Source organism: Alexandromys fortis, unplaced genomic scaffold, assembly GCF_014885135.2.
Source record: "Alexandromys fortis isolate MF-2015 unplaced genomic scaffold, M_Fortis_MF-2015_v1.1 scaffold_47, whole genome shotgun sequence".
NCBI lineage: Eukaryota > Metazoa > Chordata > Mammalia > Rodentia > Cricetidae > Alexandromys > Alexandromys fortis.
In genome coordinates, this window is record NW_026067957.1 from 4710802 (window position 1) to 4732416 (window position 21615).

Here is a 21615-nt window from a genome sequence, read left to right on the forward strand (position 1 = left end):
CCGGATCCGGAGTTCTGCTTCCGGATCAGACGGTTCGCAGCCTCGAGATGAAGAAGATGTCGGCGGCAGTGGCTTCGTTAGCCACGGTGGCGACGGAGCCCGGAGAGGACGCCTTCCGGAAACTTTTCCGCTTCTACCGGCAGAGCCGGCGGGGGACGACGGACCTGGGGGCGGTCATCGACTTCTCGACGGCACACGTGGCCCGAGGCCCGAGCCCCGGTGTGCCCAAGGTACAAAGGGAGGAGTGGTGCGCGCTGCCCCGCGCGCATGGCGTCCCGGTGGGCAGCCCGGCACGGCGATGGAGGGAACTTTTGCGGGCCAGGCCAGTCCGCCGAGCTGTTGCTCACCCGCGGTCTGCGGCCCCCATAGCACCGGGCCGCATTTCCCTCCAGCCGCCATTTTCTCCCCAACCCCCGCGGCCTCGCTCCCGAAAGTCTGGAAGTCTCTCGTCCTTCTTTTAACTGTCCATTAAAATGACGCTAACGTATGATTTTGTATAAAATACGACAGAATGTCCTGGACGTTAGGGTAGCTCCACGGCTTCAAACCTGCCGTCGGAGAAGTCTCAAACTGTTAAAGCGTTGGGCGTTAAGACTAGGCCTTGTCTTCTCTGAGGCTTAAAAGAGGTCATTGTAGAGTTTTGATATACTCCATCCACGGTTTAAAAAAAAAAAAGTCAAATAAGTATATCTCTTTAAGAAAATCTAAAGCCAGGCGATGGTGACGCACTCGAGATGCAAAGGCAAGCGGATGTCTGTGGTTCGAGGCCGGCCTGGTCTGAAAAAGTGAGTTTCAAGGCAGAGCTTTCTTTACCCAAGAGAAACCCTGTCCAGAAAAATGGGGCTGTAGAGATGCCTCAGCGGCTAAGAGCACTTACTGCTCTTCCAGGACAGCCTGGTCACACATAATGGGGTCCTAGCCACGTGTGGCCCAGGCCGCACAGCTGTCGTAGTAGGCAGCACTGGATTCGATTCCCCGTATCCACATGGCTGCTCACAGTAGCTTCAATTCCAGAGGATCAGACATCCATCCTCTTCTGACCTCCACGGGCAAAACACCGTGCACATAAAATAAGTTTAAAATAGACTAAGCAACCTACACCTATTTCTGTTTCTCCTTCCTAAGAAGAACGACAACGTACTGAGAAGGGGCCAGGGGGGAAAGCTGTATATTTTCCTTAGTCACGTTTTTTAAATTTTGGTTTTGTTGAGACAGAGTCTCATTCTGTAGCCCAGATTGCCAGCTAACAAGTTTGAGGACAGCCTGGTCTACAAATCTAGTTCAGGGCTACACAGAGAAACCCTGTCTTGAAAAATCAAAATGGGGGGGGGGGGGGGAAATACACATCTAAATTTAATCCCAGCGCATGGATGGGAGGCAGAGGAAGGCGGATCTCTGTGAGTTTGAGACCAACCTGGTCTACAAGAGCTAGTTTCAGGGCAGGATCCAAAACTACAGAGAATCCCTGTTTCAAAAAGAGAGAGAAAGAAAAACCAAAAGAAGAAAGAGAGTGATCATGTTTTCAGGAATGGTGGTTTAGACGTGTAGCTCTGGTGGAATGCTTGTCTAGCAACACAAAAAGGGAAGTTTTTTTGTTTTAAATCTGCTTATATACTAGTCATTTGTTGGAATTTTGTCAGGAAATCTCCAAGTGTGGAGGTTATGACTAAAGAGGGCAGTGGTGGCGCATGGCTTTAATTGCAGGAGGCAGAGACAGGAGCACGAGTTCCAGAACAGGCTCCAAAGCTACAGAGAAAACAAAAAGACAAAAGTCCATTTCTCAAGCCAGACGTGGTAGTCCTTTAATTCCAAAGCTTGAAGGCAGAGGCAGGTGAATGTCTGAGTTCCAGGACAGCCAGGACTTACATAGTGAGGTCCCTGTCTCAAAAACCAACAACATAAAAGAAGCTCATTTCTTTTTGAAAGTAAATATTCAATGTATGTTAAGGCACGCTATATCTATTATTTATGGAAGAATGAAGTGGGGTTTTTCTGTTTTGCTTTTTTCTTTATATATGTTAGCATATTGGATTCGGTTTTGGTTGTTTTGTTTCAGTTTTCGCTTCAAGTAATTTAGCTTAGTTAAAGACAGGTTTTTTTCTTTGTAGCCCTAGCTTTCCTGGAGTTTCCTTTGTACACCAGTTTGGCCTCAAACTCAGAGAACTGCCTGCCTCTGCTCCAGGGTGGTGGGATTAAAAGTGCGACACCACACCCATCCTGGGTCTCATCTATAAGACAGACACTATGTGCAAAGAAAACTTCATGAGCTCCTAATACTTAATTGTTTTAATAATAAAAGCAAAGTTCTATCATTAGTATTTTATTAACAGGTAACACTTAGAGCAAATGGGGTCCTAGAACTAACTTTCTTTGCGATTAGAGGACTCTCCATTTTCTCAACCACCTCCTCCTGATATTTTCCTATTGCAAGCTATAACAAATACCTCGGAAGCAGTGTTTTAGCACTAACCAGACTAAATAACATTATGAAAGTCCAAACCATTTTAGTCTCTTATTACCACTTTTCTTAATTTTGCAGAGCTATATAGTATTTGTTAGAATACAGATAAAGAAACCAAGGCCATGGGTCAAGTAGGTGGGAGAACTAATATTAAGAACCCCCCCCCCCCCATAGTAGAAAACTCTTCGAAGGTCTGAGGTTCTCAGGGTTGACCTCTAAGATGGCTTGCCCTCTGTATTATGTTTCTCTCCTTCCAGGTGGTCAGATTTCCTCTGAATGTGTCCTCGGTGACTGATCGTGATGCCTGTAGGGCAGGACTTCAGCCTGTGAGCAAGTGGCAGGCTTATGGGCTCGAAGGCTATCCTGGTAAGTACATGTCAGAATAAAATTACCCAACCATTCTGATTTCCTAGGAATAATTGGTGAATAGATAAACAGAGGACATACCTAAACATGTATTAATGTCCCACCCTGGAGCATAACCCATTTGTGCCTTCTCTGAATTACCTGTTTAATGCTTCCGAAAAATAGAGCAGCTCAGAAGTGGATGTCAGATGACTGGAATGAGAGTTACAGACGTTGACACTGGGAATCAACCGCTAGTTTTCTGTGAGAGCAGTTTATACTCTGAACTGCTAAGCATCTCTCCAGACACAGAGGGTATTTATTTTTGTGTGTATGACTTTTTCTACATGCATGTATGCACAACAAATGCAGACCTGTCTCTCCAACCCCTAGCGGCTGCTCTTAAACTCCTAACCTTTTTTGTTTTTTGAGACAGTTTCTCTGTAGCTTTGGAGCCTGTCCTGGAACTAGCTCTTGTAGACCAGGCTGACCTCAAACTCACAGAGATCTGCCTGTCTTGCCTCCTTGAGATTAAAGGTGCACCACTGCCCAGCTAAACTTTTAACTCTTAACTACTGTTTTCAAGGTCATAATTTCCTGTTGACCTGGGCCTTGGCAGCTGTATGAATTTTTCAGGGTGCAAACTTTTCCGGCCCACTTTGGTTTTGTATTGTCTGAAGTGATGTGTCTGCTTTTTCAGATTTTGTAGGACTTCATACTTAAGCCAATGTCTTGAGTTAGTGCTGCATTGTTTTTTTTAGGGAATTTCTTTGGCTTTTGAAGCCATTGTGAGCTGCATTTAAAAGAAGTATAATAAACAAAGTAATGGGAAAGTCACCTTTTAAAGTGATGAGGTTTTGTTTACTTCTTGATCCTACTAATTCTGAAGGAACTCTGTAGCAAAACCTGTCTTTATTGAAAGAAACAGGAAGAACTGGGTCTGGGAAAGAAAAGACTTGGGTGGGAAATGTAACAGTAGGCACCAAACATTTGAAAAGCAGTTACACACAAGAAAGAGTAAGGAGCAGTGGTTAAGGCATAGGTTCTGGTTCCCATTTATCTGGAGTCAGACCTGAATCTTCTGTGTACTAACTAGTGTAAGATAGATCTCTTCCCTTGCCCTCAGTTTTTTCAAGCATGAAGTGTGTATAAAAATAGGACCTGGTATAAGATTAGAATGAGCTGGAGAGATGGCTCAGCGGTAAAGAGCACTGACTACTCTTCAAGGGGTCCTGAGTTCAATTTCCCGCAACCACATGGTTACTCACCACCCCCTGTAATGAGATCTGGCCTGCAGGCCTACATGCAGACAGAACACTGTATACATAATAAATATTTAAAAAAAAAAAAAAAAGAATGGCTCAGTGGTTAAGAACGCATATTATTCTTCAGAAGGCTGAAGTTGAGCTCACAACTCAAATCTGCCTTTTACTCCACTGCTAAATACACATACACATGATTAAAAATAAATCTTTTAAAAGATTATGATGGCTCAGCAATTAAGAGCACTAACTGCTCTTCCAGAGGACCCAGTTCAATCCCCAGCACTCACATGGCAGCTCACAGCCGTCTAAAACTCCAAGATCTGATCTGACACCCTCACGCAAACACCAGTGCACATAAAATAAACATTTAAAAAAAAAGATTTTGATGGTTTAATTTGAGTATACATATAAAGTGCTTCAATTAATACCTGACATGTAGTAAGTTGTCAATAAATATTAACTGTGAAGTTGAAGGTATGTCGGTAAGAAAAATGAAAAGCTGATTTAGAACTGGCGTGGTAGTGCATGCCCTTAACCCAAGATTCTGAGGCTGGAGGGTCACTGCAAATACAAAGCCTGCCCAGGCTCTATAGCAAGACCCTGCCTCAAAGCTAGTAGAGTAGGGGATGGATTGAATCAGTTCAACTCCAATAACAGGATCCTTATCTCTAAAGCCAAGATCGGGGAGAAAACTGATTTGGAGTTCTGTGTGTCAGAACCACAAAACAATACAAATTAAAAGCAGATTAAAAAAAAAGTTTATTTATTATGTATACAATATTCTGTCTGTGTGTATGTCTGCAGCCAAAGAGGGCACCAGACCTCATTCCAGATGGTTGTGAGCCACCATGTGGTTGCTGGGAATTGAACTCAGGACCTTTGGAAGAGCAGGCAATACTCTTAACCACTGAACCATCTCTCCAGCCCCAGAAAAGCAGATTTTTAACCCATAAAAGAAGCTTACAGATAGAACACAGTGGTAATGTTTTCCTGGCATGCCCAGTCACCATTACCCAAAAAAAAAAAAAAGCCAGACAAAATAGCAAACACCTTTAATCCAGGAGGCATTCAAGGGAAGCCTGGTGTACAAAGGAAGTTCCAAGACAGCCATAGTTGTTACACCAAGAAACCCTGTCTTGAAAATCAAACAAAAAACAAGAGAATGCAAAAAGAAACAAAACAATTACAAATTATTTTCACCACCCTCCATCTTTTTGTAGGATTTATTTTCATCCCAAACCCATTCCTCCCAGGATGTCAGTGGCACTGGGTAAAGCAGTGCCTTAAGTTATACTCCCAGAAACCTAATGTGTGTAACCTGGACAAGCACATGACTAAAGAAGAGACCCAAAGTCTGTGGGAACAGAGCAAAGAGTTCCTAAGGTGAGTCCTAACAGCCAGAGGAAGATCTGAAGAAACAGTTTTTTTACAGATGCTGTAAAGGGGGTGCATTGGGTTTTAACCCCTCGTTACTGCACCGAGCTGTTCAGTTTGGAACATTCTTATCATGGCTTAAGAACTGAGTTAAAAAAAAAAAACTGAGTTCATCCACATTCATCCTCATGTGATCTGTTTTTATTCAAAGTGTGTTTCTTTAAGACTTGTATGGAAGATATCACCGGTAGCACTTGGCTTCTGTTCTGCATGGAGTTGCTACTGCTAGCTCTTGTATGATGGGTCAGTTGTTGGGCTTGAAAAAGCCAGTGTTTGGATCTTGATATTTCGGCATCATTCCACAAATACTCATTGGAGAAATCAGTTGGGTACCAGACATTGGAGACACAAAGCTTAATAGAACACTTTCCTTAGGTTCAGGAATTATGTACAGGAGTGATTACAGTAAGTAGAGCTGAGAAAATGTTAAAATAGTGGAAAACACTGGGGAAGCACAGGAGGAAATAATTCTTCCGAGTAGGATGAAATATCCAAGAAGAAAAAATGATTTTTATATGATTTTTAATAATTTTATCTACTAATCTATTTTTCCTTTCTATGTCTCTTTTTTTCCCTCTCTCTATTTCAGCTATTCTTCAAAATGATTAGGGATTTGTCAGACTGAGCAGAGTTAGTATTTAAGACTGTTCTGTGAAATGGAAGTACAGGATGCGTGCGTTGGGAGTGTTAGAGATTCAAAAGAAGATAGCAAACATCCTAGGCATATCCGTAGACCTTGTCTGACTCAGCTCGTGGCCAGGCAAGGGGGACAGCGTATGCAAGAGTAATTGGAGTTCATGCAAGTTCTAACCAGCTTAATCAGTAGCTGGGTGAATTGCAGTACTCCAACATTCTATCACCTGACAGTTTTCATGCTGGAGAGTGATATTTAACCTGTTTCTTTGTTTCAGTTCTAAAAGGGAAACCCAAAAATAGTTCCTGTCTTCTATGGTTTCTGTAAAGGGTGAAGAATAAAGGCATTTAAATAGATCCATAGGCAGTTACAAGTTTAGAGTTCACGCTTTATCTTAAGAGCAGTCATTTGCATGGCAAGGTGGGAATAATTATAGAAAATGATGGAAGTCATAGATAGGGTAGACAAAACAGTAAGTGGGCATGGTGGAAGAAGTAAGACTAATAAATAGAGCAGGGTTTAGCAATGTAGAGCACCAACTGTGGAGTCAGAGTGCCTGTCTGTCGATCCTCGCCCAGCTCTGTAGTAGCTGGATAACCTTGCACAGATTGTTTCAAACATTTTCTTGTTGATTTCTCTACCTGTATGTGAGAAATCCTTAGAGATATGGTTGAAAATATATCCTCTTGGTGGCCTATCCGCCCTTAGTACCATAAACCGTCATACTGATTCTAATGGGGGAAATAGAAGGCTTTCTTGTAGTCAAAGGTGAAAGAATTTAGTGGGTTTCCTTTAAAGCCTTCTAGGTCTGTAGCTTAAGGATTATTCAGGAGCAGCGGGGGAAACCTTTCCTGTTCTTCAGCTTTTAGAGCTGAGGGCATTGTAAGGGAAGAGCATGACTGAATGAAATCAGAGTGCTTAATATTATTACACCAACTTGCACTTTCAAATAATTTATTCTTTACCTTCTGATATATGACTATAAAAATCACAGCTGCCTTCTAAGATAGCTCAGATGAACCTCTAATATATCATTCAGTAGACAATGGGGAAATACATTTTTTGTCTAATAAATTAGCAAAAATAAAAATGGTGATGGTTATACCTTATGTTGTCAAGGCTGGAAGAAATTGATAGTCTGAGACTTTGTCCTGGCAGCATTGGAAATGGATTAGGTCTCTAGTACTCATCCTGTCACTGTGTGATTAAAGGTCTTGGATGGGCTAAGCCATCCAGGTGTTTGAGTCAAGGTCTGTCAAGAGTCCTGTGAGCAATACATGAAGCTCTCTCTACTTCCAAAGTCTGTCAGAGTAGAAAGGGTGTACTGTTGAGGTTGCTTCCCGCAGAGATTCTGATTGCCCCAACATGCTCCCACATTGAGAACCAGAAACAAAAACGCCTTAGATCCTTCAGCTTTTATCTCCTTAGAACTCTACGGTCATTTTGAATAGGACACAAAGGTGTGTATGGATGGACTAGAAAAATGGAGTTGACAAAATGGTTGCATTTCAATTCTGTGCTTGTTGAGGGATAGCATAGCTAGAGAGTCTTTTACAAAAGCTCAGTCAGGACTGGGAATATAGCTCCATGCTTACCTAGTCCCTGGTTCTTCAGTGTGGAGTGGGTGTGTGCAATACTTATTTAAATGTAAGCACCTTTATTGCAGTCTTGTTCATCAGCAGGAGACTAGATTAATCAGTCATGGCATCTCCAAGAAGTAGGATATAACCATTAAAAGACCTTAAATCCATCTCTACAGTGTAGGCATAGAGTCAAATTAAACTATCATTTCTCAATGTATTTAGCCCAGCCACCTTTGTCCAATCTGGTTTTTGCATCTTTTCAAATTTTTTCAACAGAATGTAGAAGTCATGGCATTTTTGTCACAGTTTCTCATCTGGAGTTCAGTTATGATAAAGCTAAACAGACTTAGCACAAACTTTACTTCTGACATCGGGTTTGAGGACGTTCTAGGCTACTCATACTTATGACCACTGATTGTATAGACCCAGGGGCATTTCATGGCTCATTCATGTTCAGCCATTCACTAGATCAGCCCCTAGGTCTCGGGAAACACTATCCAGTTTCACTAAGTGGGGTCCAGACAAATTAAGACTGAGACCAGGTGTACTACACCTTGTATACCCTTTACTATGCAATCAGAGCATTTTGCCCACACAGTGTATTGGTGTTTCTACCAGCTAGTGAGCTCCCAAGTTTTAGCATCCAGAATTTGGGGGACAGGGTGCATATTGCTATATAGTCACTGTGGATTAAACCATTGGTCATGTAGGCTAGCGAGGTAACTCAGAACTTGAGTTCGGTTCCCCCGAATCCATGTTTTGTTTTGTTTTAATTAAAAGCAAAAAAATAAAAGCCAGGCATGGCCTTGCCTACTTGTAATCTCAGCACTGAGGAAGCAGAGACAGGCAAATTTCTGGAGCTCACCGGCATTTTTGGTAAGTTCCAGGACAGAAAGAGACCCTGTTGGAGAAAAGGGAGTTTGGGGCTGAGGAGATGCCAGTGAAGTCCTTGGCACAGTCTGTACTTGTTTTGTGTTTTCAAAGCAAGATTTCTGTGTAGCCCTGGCTGTCCTAGAAGTCTCTCTGTAGACAAGGCTGGCCTCGAGCTCAGAGATCCACCTCCCTCTCTTCCTCTTGGGTGGTGGATCACAGGCTTGTGCCACTCCTATCTGGCAACTGTATCCACATTTTTTAAAAATATTTATCTATTTAGCATGCATGCCTGCACACACACACCAGAAGAGGGCACCAGATCTCATTATAGATGGTTATGAGCTACCATGTGGTTGCTGGGAATTGAACTCAAGGACCTCTGGAAGAGCAGTCAGTACACTTAACCTCTGAGCCATTTCTCCAGCCCATCAATATTTGAATATTTCAATGCATCCACAGCCTGTTTGTTACCCCATCTTTTTTGATTGCTTGTTTTTTCTTTGTTTTTCAAGACAGGGTTTCTCTGTGTAGTCCTGGCTGCCCTGGAGCTTGCTTTGTAGACCGTTGGCTTTGAACTCAGATTCTCCTATATCCCGAGTGCTAAGATTAAAGATGTGTGCCACTGTGTCCAGCATCATCACATTTTTAGAATCCTAAAATTATAGCCTAGGTAGTCTAATGTGGCTTCGTGATATTGCTAATTCATTTCCTACTGTTCTTTATCATTTATTTATCTATAGCCACCCTGGCCTGCAGTGCTGTTCCTTAAACATATCAGGCCTACTTGGGTTCTTTATACTAGCTGTTTTGCTATATTTGTGTTGTTTGTTTTCTGAGACAGGGTGTCCCTATGTATGTATCCCTGGCTGTCCTGGGACTAGCTCTGTAGACTAGGCTGTCCGGACTCAGAGATTCACCTGCCTCTGTCTCCCAAGTGCTAGGATTAAAGGTATACGCTGCCATGACCTGCCCTGTTCTTGCTATATTTAAAAGAAAAAGAGAAAAAGAAAGAAAGAAAGAAAGAAAGAAAGAAAGAAAGAAAGAAAGAAAGAAAGAAAGAAAGAAAGAAAATTATTTCTTAAAGCAATGTCTCACTTAAATATCCCTGGCTGGTCTCAAGCTTGTGTTGATTCTCCTCCTGTGATCCCAAGTGCTGAAATCACAAGTATACACTGTCAAACCCAGATGTGGGAATTGAGACCAGCATGGTCTACATACAGAGTTCCAGGACAGCCAAGAATAAGCAGAGAGACTCTGTCTCAAAACAAAAAGTATAAGGGGAGAAAGTGTAACTCTAAACAAAGAGCTTAGCTTTGAATTCTTTGTGTAGCTTCTGAGATACTTTGTATCCATTTCTGTGTGTGTGAAAACCTTGCCATTTATACTCCTCATATATAAGCAGAATTAGTCCTTTTCCCCTTTCTTTCCCGTTTTAAAATTTTGGTTGGTGGGCTAGAGAGGTGGCTCAGCAATTAAGAACATGTAGTGCTCTTGTAGAGGATACAAGCTCAGGACCACATCTAACCCAACATCCAGGGGAATCAACACCTGACCTCGAGCAGCACATACACCTGAACATAATTTTTTAAAAGTAAAAGGAAGAAACAAAGCACAGAGGGTGCCTTGAATATGTGAAAAGAAAGGTCTTCAGTGGAGAAAAGCTGGAAAGGTTATCAGGGTAATAGACTACAGCATGAGTAGAGGAATCAGGAAGAAGGCCACTTAGAGTATTGTGAGGTCTGTCAAATGTCGCGTCCACCCTCGACCAGCAAGGAAAACGCAACACCCGGAGCTCTTCTTGCAGCAGTTTTCAGGACTTTATTCACAGTAATCTTTCTCCTTCTCTCTTTCCCTCTCTCTCCGGGCAAACCTCTCCCAGCCCTTAAGTAGGCATGGGCTGCCAACCCCGAACTGCCAGGTAGGCACTGCCCATAGGTTCACGCATATGCAGGCAGCTGATAATCATTGCGTGATCATAGCATAGGTCAGGCCTTAGGCATCTCAGAAGCTGATTACACATCTCCATCAGGTGTGACACCACACAGCTCGCTACAGTCAAAGTCTGAGCATAGAAAGATGCTGTTTTCCTGTATCGTTTGATTGTGACTGTGTTTCTCATTGACTTTAAAAGACATGGGCAAAACTGAGAACTTGAATTGCATAAAGTTACGTAGAGAAGAATCTAGATGATTAAGCGAGGCAAAAGGATGTTAGCAATTACAGTAACAGTGAATGTTCACTTGTGATTAAGAGATTCAGGTTGAGAAAACCGAAAAAACATGGTTCTGGGGACAGAAAACTAAAAATCAGGTTCAGACCAGCCTGAAGTGCTGGCTCAGTGGTTCAGAGTACTTGCTCATCTTCCAGAGAACCCAGGTTCAAGTCCTAGCACCAGCACCCTCGTGGTAGTTAACAACCATCCATAAATCCAGTTCTAGGGTGTATGACATCCTTTCTGTCCTCCCTGGGCACCAGTTGCACACATGGTGCACAAATATCTACATGCAGGCAAAACATGCATATACATACAGTTAATCCTAAAAAAAAAAACTTTAAGAATCAAATTCAATGGAAAGAAAACTGTGGTCTTTGAGGAAATTGTTAAGAAGGATGGCTTTCCAGTGATTTGCCATTTTTTTGTAGGGCAAGAAAATGCAGAGCTCATTTATGGGGCCCAGATTGCCCATTGCAGAGTGGACAGTTGACCAGTTCATTTCCACGCAGTTAGGGTTCACTTGAAAGCAATGGTATTATAACATGATTGCTGAGAAAAGTGCCTGCACTTTCATAAAGTACTTACTTAGCCGTGACAAAACAGAAAACTGCTGTGTGAGCACAATGGCCAGGGGGATAGGATGGCCATCCATCATCCTGCTAGTGCCTGGAGGAAGCATCGAGGACAGAGAGCGTAACTTGTTTCTGATTGCTACCAAAGCCAGTAATTAGGCCATGCATTTTTGAAAACATTGAAAATTATTTTGGGGAATTGGATAAAGATTTAAAGTTAGGTTAAATACTAGCACCTCTGTTCCAAACTAGGAACCTTTAATCCCAGCACTCAGGAGGCAGAGGCATGCAGATTGCTTGAGTTTGAAGCCATCCTGGTCTACCTAGTAAGTCCTAGGCCAACCAGAGCTACCTGTCAGCCTCCTTATCAAGCCTTAGTTATCAGCATAGACTTGGGTCTTTAGAGAGGATTGTTGATGCTGTTTAAGATGACTAAATTCTCTTGTTTTTCAATCTTTTCAGGTCTAAAGAGGTAAATAAACGGAGACCCCGAAGTTTACTAGAGAGACTGCGCTGGGTCACCCTGGGGTATCATTATAACTGGGACAGTAAGGTATTTGTTTTATTCATTTCTTTTACATTTCTAGGTTCTTGGGCCCCCGTAGTTGAATTTCTCCTTGAATAAACTTGATATGTCCCTGCCATAGTAAAGGCTGTCGGGAGCATAAATTCAGGGAGTGGCGATGATTTATTGCCTCCTTTTCATATCCCTTGGAGAGCTGGGAGTGGTAGCTCACATCTCTAATCCTACCTCTAAGACAGTTTAGACTATGTAACAAGACTGTCTGAGAAAATTAGGTGAGGAGCTAGAGAGGTGGCCCAATGGTTAAGATAAGAGCGTGTGTTGCTCTTAAAAGGAACCCAGCTTCAATTTCCAGCACCCATATTGTAGCTCATAACTATTCTTCAGTTCCAAGGTATTGATACCCGTCAGTACAGGCAAAACAGTCACCCACATAAATCTTGTTAAAAGCTTTGAGTAACTAATGCATGTAAAGTCTTTACAGCAGTACCACACTGTTCTAAGCAGTAGCTCTCCTAATCCAGAGAAGCCAGTCAGTGCTTTTAATGATATCTTCATTTGCTCTTACTATTTTTACTTTGGTTTGTTTTTGTTTGTTTTGTTTTTGGTTTTTTTAAATATTTATTTATTTATTATGTATACAATATTCTTTCTGTGTGTATGCCTGAAGGCCAGAAGAGGGCACCAGACCATTACAGATGGTTGTGAGCCACCATGTGGTTGCTGGGAATTGAACTCAGGACCTTTGGAAGAGCAGGCAATGCTCTTAACCACTGAGCCATCTCTCCAGCCCCCTGTTTGTTTTTGTTTTTGTTTTGAAACAGGGTTTCACTGTAGCTTTGGAGCCTGTCCTGGAATTAGCTCTTGTAGACAAGGAGGGCCTCGAACTCATAGAGATCTGCCTGCCTCTACTTCCCTAGTGCTGGGATTAAAGGCGTGCATTACCACCACCTGGCTTATTTTTATATACTTCAAAATTATCCTATCTTTACTAAGAAAATGAGAAGTGAAAATTATCCAAAGCCATATGAGTATTCAGAAAAAAACAAAGACAAAAAAAAATGTGGGAAAGGGTTGTTAAATAGAGTAGACCCTTAAAAGGGCTGGGGAGGGGCAAAACTGTAGCAGCAGCCTTGACTTATATATATATTTTGTTATATATATTTGTTTGTTTGTATTATGGATTAAATAGGAAACCAAGGCTATATAGAGATGCCCTATCTCAAACAAACAAAAAAGAATTTTCTTAGATGCTGTTAAATACAAACAAACGAGGTGGCTCAGAGGTTAAGAGCACTGGCTACTCTTCTAGAGGTCCTGAGTTCCAAGTCCGAACCAGCAACCACGTGGTGGCTCTCAACCATCTGTAATGAGATCTAGTGCCCTCTTCTGGCCTTCAGGCAGAACATTGAATATGTAAAAAATAAATCTTTAGGGGGCTGGAGAGATGGCTCAGAGGTTAAGAGCACTGGCTGCTCTTCCAGAGGTCCTGAGTTCAATAAATCTTTAAAAAAAAAAACTTTAAAAAAAAATCTTTAAAAAAAATGAAACGCACATACAAGCAAAGGCTAAAAACAACTTTTTACCAAACAGGGAAAGCCATCCACAGCCCCTAGGGGCACACAGAACAGCAATTTTTTTGCACCAACAGTTGGTTCCACTCTAGCCACTTTTGTGACTTGCTCCAGCTTGCTGTAACAGAACATTAGTGGAATGGTAAAACCAAAAAAAGGGGGGGGGTTCTGGTAAGATTTTAATTTAACTTTACACAGGAAGAAGTGAGAACAAAGAAACATCTTTGCTCTACAAATGTTGATGGCCCAGAAAGCCCCAGCTCCTAGTGGCAGACTTGTCATTTTGGTGGAGCTTGAGTGTTAAGGAAAACAGAAGTAGGCAGTGGTGTCACGTACCTTTAAGCCTAGCTCTAGCAGACAGTTCTCTGAGTTCAAGGCCAGCCTGGTCTACTGAGTAAGTTCCAGGACAGTCGGAGCTGTTAACACAAAGAAATCTGTCTCAAATAAAACTTTAAAAGAAAAAAGAAGGTAAATGACTGAAAAAGGAGGTCCTACTTTTATTATGATTGGACTTAACACAGATGTTTTGAGCATGTCACCCCTTCAGATTGACCAGGCAGATGAGTATCAAGCCAGGTTGCAAGCTGACTGTAGTATTGGATTTCCTTTTAATACAAACAACCTTTAGGAGGAGGACCTCAAAGAACCCCACGCCTCCTGCTGGTCTGTGTGGTTGCTGAGGAGGGAAGAGACATTTTCTTCAGTAGCAGCCACTGGTAATAGGTAGAAACCTTAGTAAGTGCCTGTGTTACTAGTTAGTGAGTAATGGATTTTATGCCACAATTTCCTATGTTTTGAGGTTATTGTTTATTTTTCTTATTTTTTCTACTTTTACCAAAGAAATACTCAGCAGATCATTATACACCTTTTCCTTCTGACCTGGCTTTCCTCTCAGAGCAAGTCGCCGCTGCCTGTGGATTTCAGGGGTTCCAAGCAGAAGCGGGTATCCTGAATTACTACCGCCTTGACTCTACACTGGGAATCCATGTGGACAGATCTGAACTAGATCACTCCAAACCCTTGCTGTCCTTCAGGTAATTTAATTCCAGGGGTTTCAGGTTGCTTGTTTGTTCATTTTTCTAAGACATTTTTAAGCTAAAATTAGTAAAGTTTTATGATAGGAAGTACTATCATTACTGTGTGTAATAAGCAAGTTAGAAGGCCATAAAGCAAATTGAATCAGCCTTTTTTGTTAAGTAGAGCAAGATACAGAGTAAAACACAAAGCCTGAGCAGTTCACCTCTGTCCCTCAAACAGAAGTTTTAGTATATGCAGAATCCATAGAAACTCAACAAGAAAAGGACCGACCTCTCGTTAATTGTTTTAGAAATGAAGAAATTAGAAACATAGTGACTCATGATTTTATTGAAATACTGAAATGTTAAAATGTACATTTTAAAAAACCTAGATAATGTTGAAACTCCATTCTTGCTTTGCACATCGCTGTATTATTTATTTTGTAGCAAGTCTGTGTGCTGTTATAATAATGTTTGGGCAGCAGATCATGGCTTGGTCACTGGGAAACACAAACCAGAATGGTTTAAAGGTGATGGCAGAGCAGGTGGCTGAGTTGGTTAAGTAACTTGCTGCAAGTAACACGCATGAGGAACTCCTCCCCTCCCCCCCCCCATCCCAACATGAAGCAGATCATGTCTGTACTCTAGCTGGGTTTGGTAGGTGGAGAGACAGGCTAAGTGAGAGATCCTGTCTCAAGAACAGTAAGGTGAGGCCTGTGAGATGTCTCCTGAGGTAAAAGCGTGTAATGCAAGCCTACAGCCTAAATTCAGTCTTGGGACCACATGATGAAAGGAGCAAACCAACTCCAGGAGTTACCCTGACTTTTCACACATGCACTGTGACTCAAGCATAGTAAGTTTTAAAGATGGGGTCAGTAAGATGGCTTAGTGGGCAAAAACATTTCCCTAACAAGCCTGATGGCCTGAATTTGATGCTCAGATCCCACAGTAGACGGAGAGAACTTTAAAATGTCCTCTGACCGCCATTTGTGCTCTGTAGCATATCCATACACCGGTTAGATTTATACAGAAATAATAATAAAGTATAAAATTAAAAGATGCCAAGTGAGACCGGTGATTTAGTGGTTAAAATCACTTGCTGCTCTTCTAGATGACTGAGGTTTGGTTCTCAGTAGGTAAATGGTGGCTCACAGACATCAGTAACTCCAATCCTAGCCTATCTGGTTTCCTGTTCTGGCTCTGAAAACACTAGGCACACACGTGTACACATATATGCAAAACACCCATACACATAAATTTGAACAAGTTGGAAGAGCATTTATGGAAGACATCAGCATTAATCTTTGGCCTCCACACAAGTACACACAGATCAAAAATAAGGATCATGAGGTGGCTCAGCAGGCAAAGGTATCTACCCCCAACTCAGAACTGAGTTCAGTCCGTGCCGGTCTGAAGTACAAAAAAATGCAGTTGGCAGTAACTTTCACAAGTATAACTAAATAATAGAAGCTTCTCTCTCTCTTTTTTTTTTTTGTAGCTTTGGACAGTCTGCCATCTTTCTCCTGGGTGGTCTCAAGAGAGATGAGGCCCCTACAGCCATGTTTATGCACAGTGGCGACATCATGGTGATGTCAGGTTTCAGCCGCCTGTTAAATCATGCAGTCCCTCGAGTCCTTCCGCATCCTGATGGGGAATGCCTGCCTCACTGCCTGGAGACACCTCTCCCAGCTGTCCTCCCTAGCGATTCACTGCTTGAACCCTGCTCTGTAGAGGACTGGCAAGTGTGTGCCACCTATTTGAAAACTGCTCGAGTTAATATGACTGTTAGACAGGTACTGGCCACAAACCAGGACTTCCCCTTAGAACCCATGGAGGAGACAAAAAGAGACATTACTGCAGATGGTTTGTGCCATCTGGATGACCAGAGTAGCCCAGTAAAACGGGCGAGGGTAAATTCTGACACTTAAGACTTAAAGGTTAGTTCTGTTGCCAGGCACTCTCGCCCCAAGGCAATCCTCACACAGGGGCAGGGATGAAGTCATCCGTCATGCCGCTGTCTGGATGTGCCTTGGAGAGTAGAATGATTACAGTTTGCTCAGAGAAGTGTTTGAATCCAGCTCAATACAAGCAGGAATGTGTTTGTCATACCTCATAGGTATGATAATGATGCACACGAATTTCTCAGCCTCTGCTGTTACCTCAGGAGGAAGAAGTGAGATCGTATGTCTATGGTGTGTCACTACCTCAGAGCTTATTAAGAGGAAATAGTATCTTCCTCTCAGCATTATATAATTTGTGAACCAGCAACCAGAATTCCTAACTCCTAGTTGTCATCAAATACTTTGAGATCTTCACTCTTCTCTGCCCTCAGAGAAGAATCTTATGCACATGAAGACAGTGGAATTAGAGTGTCCCTCAGGAGCTGGTGTTGTCTCTTGATTGGTAGAGCACATGTCTACCATGCATGTGTCCTGGGTTCACTACCCTGTACCACATGAATCCGGTGTGGTGTGGCCTACCCCAGCGCTCCAAGGGTGGAAGATCTGAAGTTCAAAGACATCTTCAGCTACATACATAACAAATTCAAAGGCCAGCCTGAGCTACATGATACACAGACACAAAGTGCCCCCACCCCCGAAGAAGTTAGAGTTAAATACGTGTAAAACAAAGGAAAAGAGAAAGTAGTCTCTGTCTTTTAGAACTCCAAACTCTGGTGGCTTTTTAATTGGCTTTAATGGACTAAAAGTCTCTAGAGTATTTTGTTAGCTGTTTTCTCCATGAATAAACACTCCCATCTTAAACTAAAGATCTGTATCTCTTTGAGAGTGTATCAGGGATACACTTTTTCTTTATTTGCTGTATTGATGCTGTTGAAGCCTCTGGCTGTTTCTCTCCTAAGTATTGTGGCTGTCAGAACATTCTGTGAAAGTCCAGTCACTGCCATAGTTTTTGGTGTCAGATTTAATGTCATGGGGCGGGGGGGTAATAGGGGAGTTAGGTGCGCCTGTCTGTAAACTGGGTATGCCTATTAGTGTGGGAGACTGAGGCTATCTGGAAGCCCTGCCACGGCCTGTGATTTGCTTAATTTCTACCTTTCTCTGCCCTCTATTAATCTGCACTTAGTTATTGAGTTCATAGATACTGCATTTTTTGTCAGGGGCAAAAATTAAATACAAATCACTTACATAAGCTGGGTTCTAAAAATTGGTGCATGGTAGGAAATTTTTAAGTAACATCCCTGGGAAATTTTCCTTGTTTTCTTTGATGTACCTTAAATGACCCACCTGAAACCAACAAGCTGTCATTTGGTAAAACCAACAGAAAGTTTATCCTTTTCTAAGAGAGACTGTTAGAGTATCAGATAAAGGCATTGGCCTGTTTTTAGGAGCAAGTGGAAATAGGCTAGCCAAGGAAAGAGACCTGACTCCATCCCAAGCTCCTCTAAGAGCTCCTCTAGGAAGCTTGCAAGTTACAGGCCATGCAGCCCAGCTCAGTTCATTTCTGTCTACAAGCCGCTGTAAATGGCTGAGAGATGTGGGGAGGGAAACATAAACATGCTGACACATGAATCTTGTATGAAGCTCCTGCATCAGAATTAACTTCTTGAGGGGTAGCTGAAGAGAGGACCCGGAAGAGCACTTTTTTTTTTTTGGTTTTTCAAGGCAGGGTTTCTCTGTAGCTTTGGTGCCTGTCCTGGAACTAGCTCTTGTAGACCTGGCTGGCCTCGAACTCAGAGATCCACCTGCCTCTGCCTCCCGAGTTGCTGGGATTAAAGGCGTGCGCCACCACCGCTCAGCAAGAGCACTTGCTTTTGTGGAGGACCCAAGTTCAGTTCCAGGAGATCCTGGATTCTTGTATCCTCTGGTCCCTAGGCCCACATGTGACATACACAGCAAAACGGGCAAACACGTTTTGTTGTTAAAGACTTTCAGAATGAGTCTCTAAGTTAAATGATTGTATGAGAGAGTGCAAGGTTAGAAAGTTGCAGAACCTAAAGGATAGGATGAATCTGCACCTTGACAGAGCAAGTCTAACCTAAGAAACTACATCTGAAGAAAGGAACCCAGAAACAAGCCTGACACCAAGGAACGAGCCTTTTGGTTTTTTTTGAAACCAGGGTTTCTCTGAAGCTTTGGAACCTGTCCTGGCCCTAGCTCTTGTAGACCAGGTGACCTTGAACTCACAGAGATCCACCTGCCTCTCTCCCCAGTGCTGGGATTAAAGGTGTGTGCCGCCACTGCCCAGCGGGAAGTACTGTTTTTAAGTACTTCATCACTTATCAAAGGATAAAATTAAAATGTAGCATATATATAATTGATGGTATCAGTGCCTGGATAGTAGAACTAGAGGAACTGGCACCCATAATGCTCTCTGCTGGTGAGGGTGTTTGCATTATGGGACATAGTCATAGACTATCTCTGTTTAGGAAATACATGACTTCTAAGTGTTTTTTTCAGTGATGTGTCCTTGGGCCCAATAAATTTTACTTCTGGGAACTGAGTCTACAGAAGTCATCAGAGCCATTCAGGAAGGCTTTTGTACAAGAATTTTATCAGAGTGAAGATTGGAAACAAGCCACATGTCTAGCAGCAGGAAGTGGCTGGTTCAGAAAGTCCTGTGACTAGACAAATCACAGTTCCCTTCCTGGAACTACTATCTAAAACCAGTTGCCTTTTCAAGGGCAGTAGGAAAATGGGCAACTATATTTAAGAGAAAGTCTGATTAACTATACAGAGTAATATTTTTTTACAGAATGTTACATATTTAAATTTTGTTTGGTGTTTTGCCTCTGTGTATTCCTGATGTACCTGTTTACATATTTATTTACATTGAAAATCTTAAAATTCATTCCTCTTTTTAAAAAAATAAATTATTTATTTATTGGTTTTTTGAGATGGGGTTTTTCTCGCTTTGGAGCCTGTCCTGGAACTCACGCTGTAGACCAGGCTGATCTCAGATTCAGAGATCTACCTGTCTCTGCCTCCTGAGTCCTGGGATTAAAGGTGTACTGCCACCACCTGGCAAAAGCTTTATTCTTTTAAAAGGTGGTAATTTAATTTTACTTATGTGGGTGGGTGTTTTCCCTGTGTATATGTCTATACACCACTTACTCTTCTGGTGCCTGGGTGATAGAGTTCCAGGAATTGGAGTTAGAGATGTTTGTGAGCCACCGTGTGGGTGCTAGGAATCAAACTGACCCTCTGGAAGAGCATTAATATACACTTAACTAATGAGCCATCTCCCCAACCTTAGAAGCCCAACTCTCAAACCTGGCAGTTCTACCTCAGTCGAAATTTAGAATGCAAATCTAGGAACGGCAGCAGCACTGTAGTAAAAAAGACTTGCTCAATGTAATTACGTTTAAAAGTACCAGGTATCATGCTAAGCACCTTTTCAATCCATTGGTCGGGAAGCAAAGGCAGGCGTTCTACATAGTGAATTCCAGGACAGCCAGAGCTGCCACTTAGTAAGCTGTCTCAAAAAAAAAAAAAAAACTCGAAAAGTACCAGTGTCTTTGTGGGGAATACTTTGCAGTTGGGAAAAATGCCTAAAATGTTAAGTGATGAAAACATGCTGTGTACTCTGCTTTAGAGGACTTTTTAAGGGCCGGAGAGATGACTCAGCATTTGAGAAAGCGCTGGCAGCTCAAGGGTTCAGTTCCCAGCACCCACATAGCCACTCACAATCTTCCGCAGCTCCTGATCCAAGGGATTCAACACTTTGGGTTCCTGAGGGCACTGGCCATTCATGAGACATAGGTGCAGGCAAAGCACTCATACACAAGCTGGGTGGTGGTGGCACACACCTTTAATCCCAGAGCTTGGGAGGCAGGGGCATGTGGATCTCAGGTCTATAGAGTGAGTTCCAGGGCTACACAGAGACACCCGGTCTCAAAAAAAAAATATTTTAAGTGGACATATGCATAGGAAAGGCATATATTCTCTTTTTGTAGCCGCATAGATTGCAATGTGGATGGCCTTTATGAAGGGAGTTGTTTGAAGGAGTTGGGTGAGGCATATGCTAAGCTCAGCACCAACAGGTTTGTGAAAGCTCACACTCAGGTGTCCTTCCTAATGTCTTCCCTGCTCATTCTGACAGCCTCTCTCTGAGTCTTGGGATCTTACACAAAAATCTCGCTGGGCAGCACTGGTTATTACCCAGTTCCTAGAAATGAAGCTTACGTTGTGGATCTGCTTCTGAAAACAGTCAGGAAGGCCACATGATTAGCTGGATCCTGTATGCTTTCTGCCTGTTTCAGTAGAGCCCCTGTCTAGTGCCATGTTCAGCCCATGTCTGGTTTTCCCTAGAAGGGTCCCAGGGCCTTTGTGAGACACAAATGTATTGCTAAATCAGGCAGACTCAGCAAGGTTTAGCTTTCCCATGTTCCAATTTTCTGAGTTCCTTTTTCACTAAAATAAGCTGGTTTTATCCCTTTTCCCCTAATCTCAAGGCTGTTTATTAGAGTTGGAAGAAGAAAAGCCTAGGTGGATTCACCTGAGGCATATTCGAATGCTAATGAGGCCCGAGAGCCTTGGGACTGTCTACTGATAGCAGGCCCAGAGGCTGAGGAGCTGGGCAGGAAAAAGCCCTGGTCAGCTTCCCAGGGTACAGGGGGGAAGATCAATGAAGGTCCAGCTTACCTAGCCGGCTGATGCATTGTTATTGATTCTCCTTTTGATCAACTACCTGTCCAAACTTGAGCTCCCCTGTAGATGAGTTTATTGCCTCTCAGTTGGTTTCACTGGTAAGTCAGAGTTCTTAAGGAAATAAGATGAATAAGAAGGTAAAATGCAACAGCTAAATTTTAGCAACAGTTCCAATGCTTAACTTAAGAGAGTTGGTCCTCCAATGAGGGCTACTGAGAACTCAAGAACAATGGCAATGGGTTTTTGATCCTACTGCACGTACTGGCTTTGGGGGAACCTAGGCAGTTTGGATGCTCACCTTACTAGACCTGGATGGAGGTGGGTGGTCCTTGGACTTCCCACAGGACAAGGAACCCTGATTGCTCTTTGGGCTGAAGAGGAAGGGGGACTTGATTGGGGGAGGGGGAGGGAAATGGGAGGCAGTGGCGGGGAGGAGGCAGAAATCTTTAATAAATTAATTTAAAAAAAAAAGTTGGTCCTCTTCACCATATGGATGTGGGGTCAGCAGGTTT

General features: G+C 42.6%; 1 protein-coding gene and 1 non-coding gene across 2 annotated transcripts; both read left to right on the top strand.

The window, feature by feature from the left end:
- Window positions 1–14: 14 nt before the first annotated feature.
- On the top strand, window positions 15–19342 carry Alkbh1 (alkB homolog 1, histone H2A dioxygenase). Its single transcript, XM_050152376.1, has 6 exons — window positions 15–230; window positions 2719–2827; window positions 5292–5454; window positions 11845–11935; window positions 14320–14513; window positions 15994–19342. The coding sequence occupies exons 1-6, from the start codon at window positions 48–50 to the stop codon at window positions 16421–16423; spliced, it is 1170 nt and encodes a 389-aa protein (XP_050008333.1). The 5' UTR covers window positions 15–47; the 3' UTR covers window positions 16424–19342.
- LOC126507782 (small nucleolar RNA SNORA58) lies at window positions 6225–6359 on the top strand. Its single transcript, XR_007593637.1, has one exon. It is a non-coding gene; the product is annotated as a small nucleolar RNA SNORA58 (small nucleolar RNA).
- Window positions 19343–21615: the final 2273 nt, after the last annotated feature.

Coding starts and splice junctions, on each gene's coding strand:
- Alkbh1 (XM_050152376.1), top strand. CDS start 48: ATGAAGAAGATGTCGGCGGCAGTGGCTTCGTTAGCCACGGTGGCGACG. Junction 231..2,718: donor CGAGCCCCGGTGTGCCCAAG/GTACAAAGGGAG, acceptor CTCTCCTTCCAG/GTGGTCAGATTTCCTCTGAA. Junction 11,936..14,319: donor ATTATAACTGGGACAGTAAG/GTATTTGTTTTA, acceptor CTTTTACCAAAG/AAATACTCAGCAGATCATTA.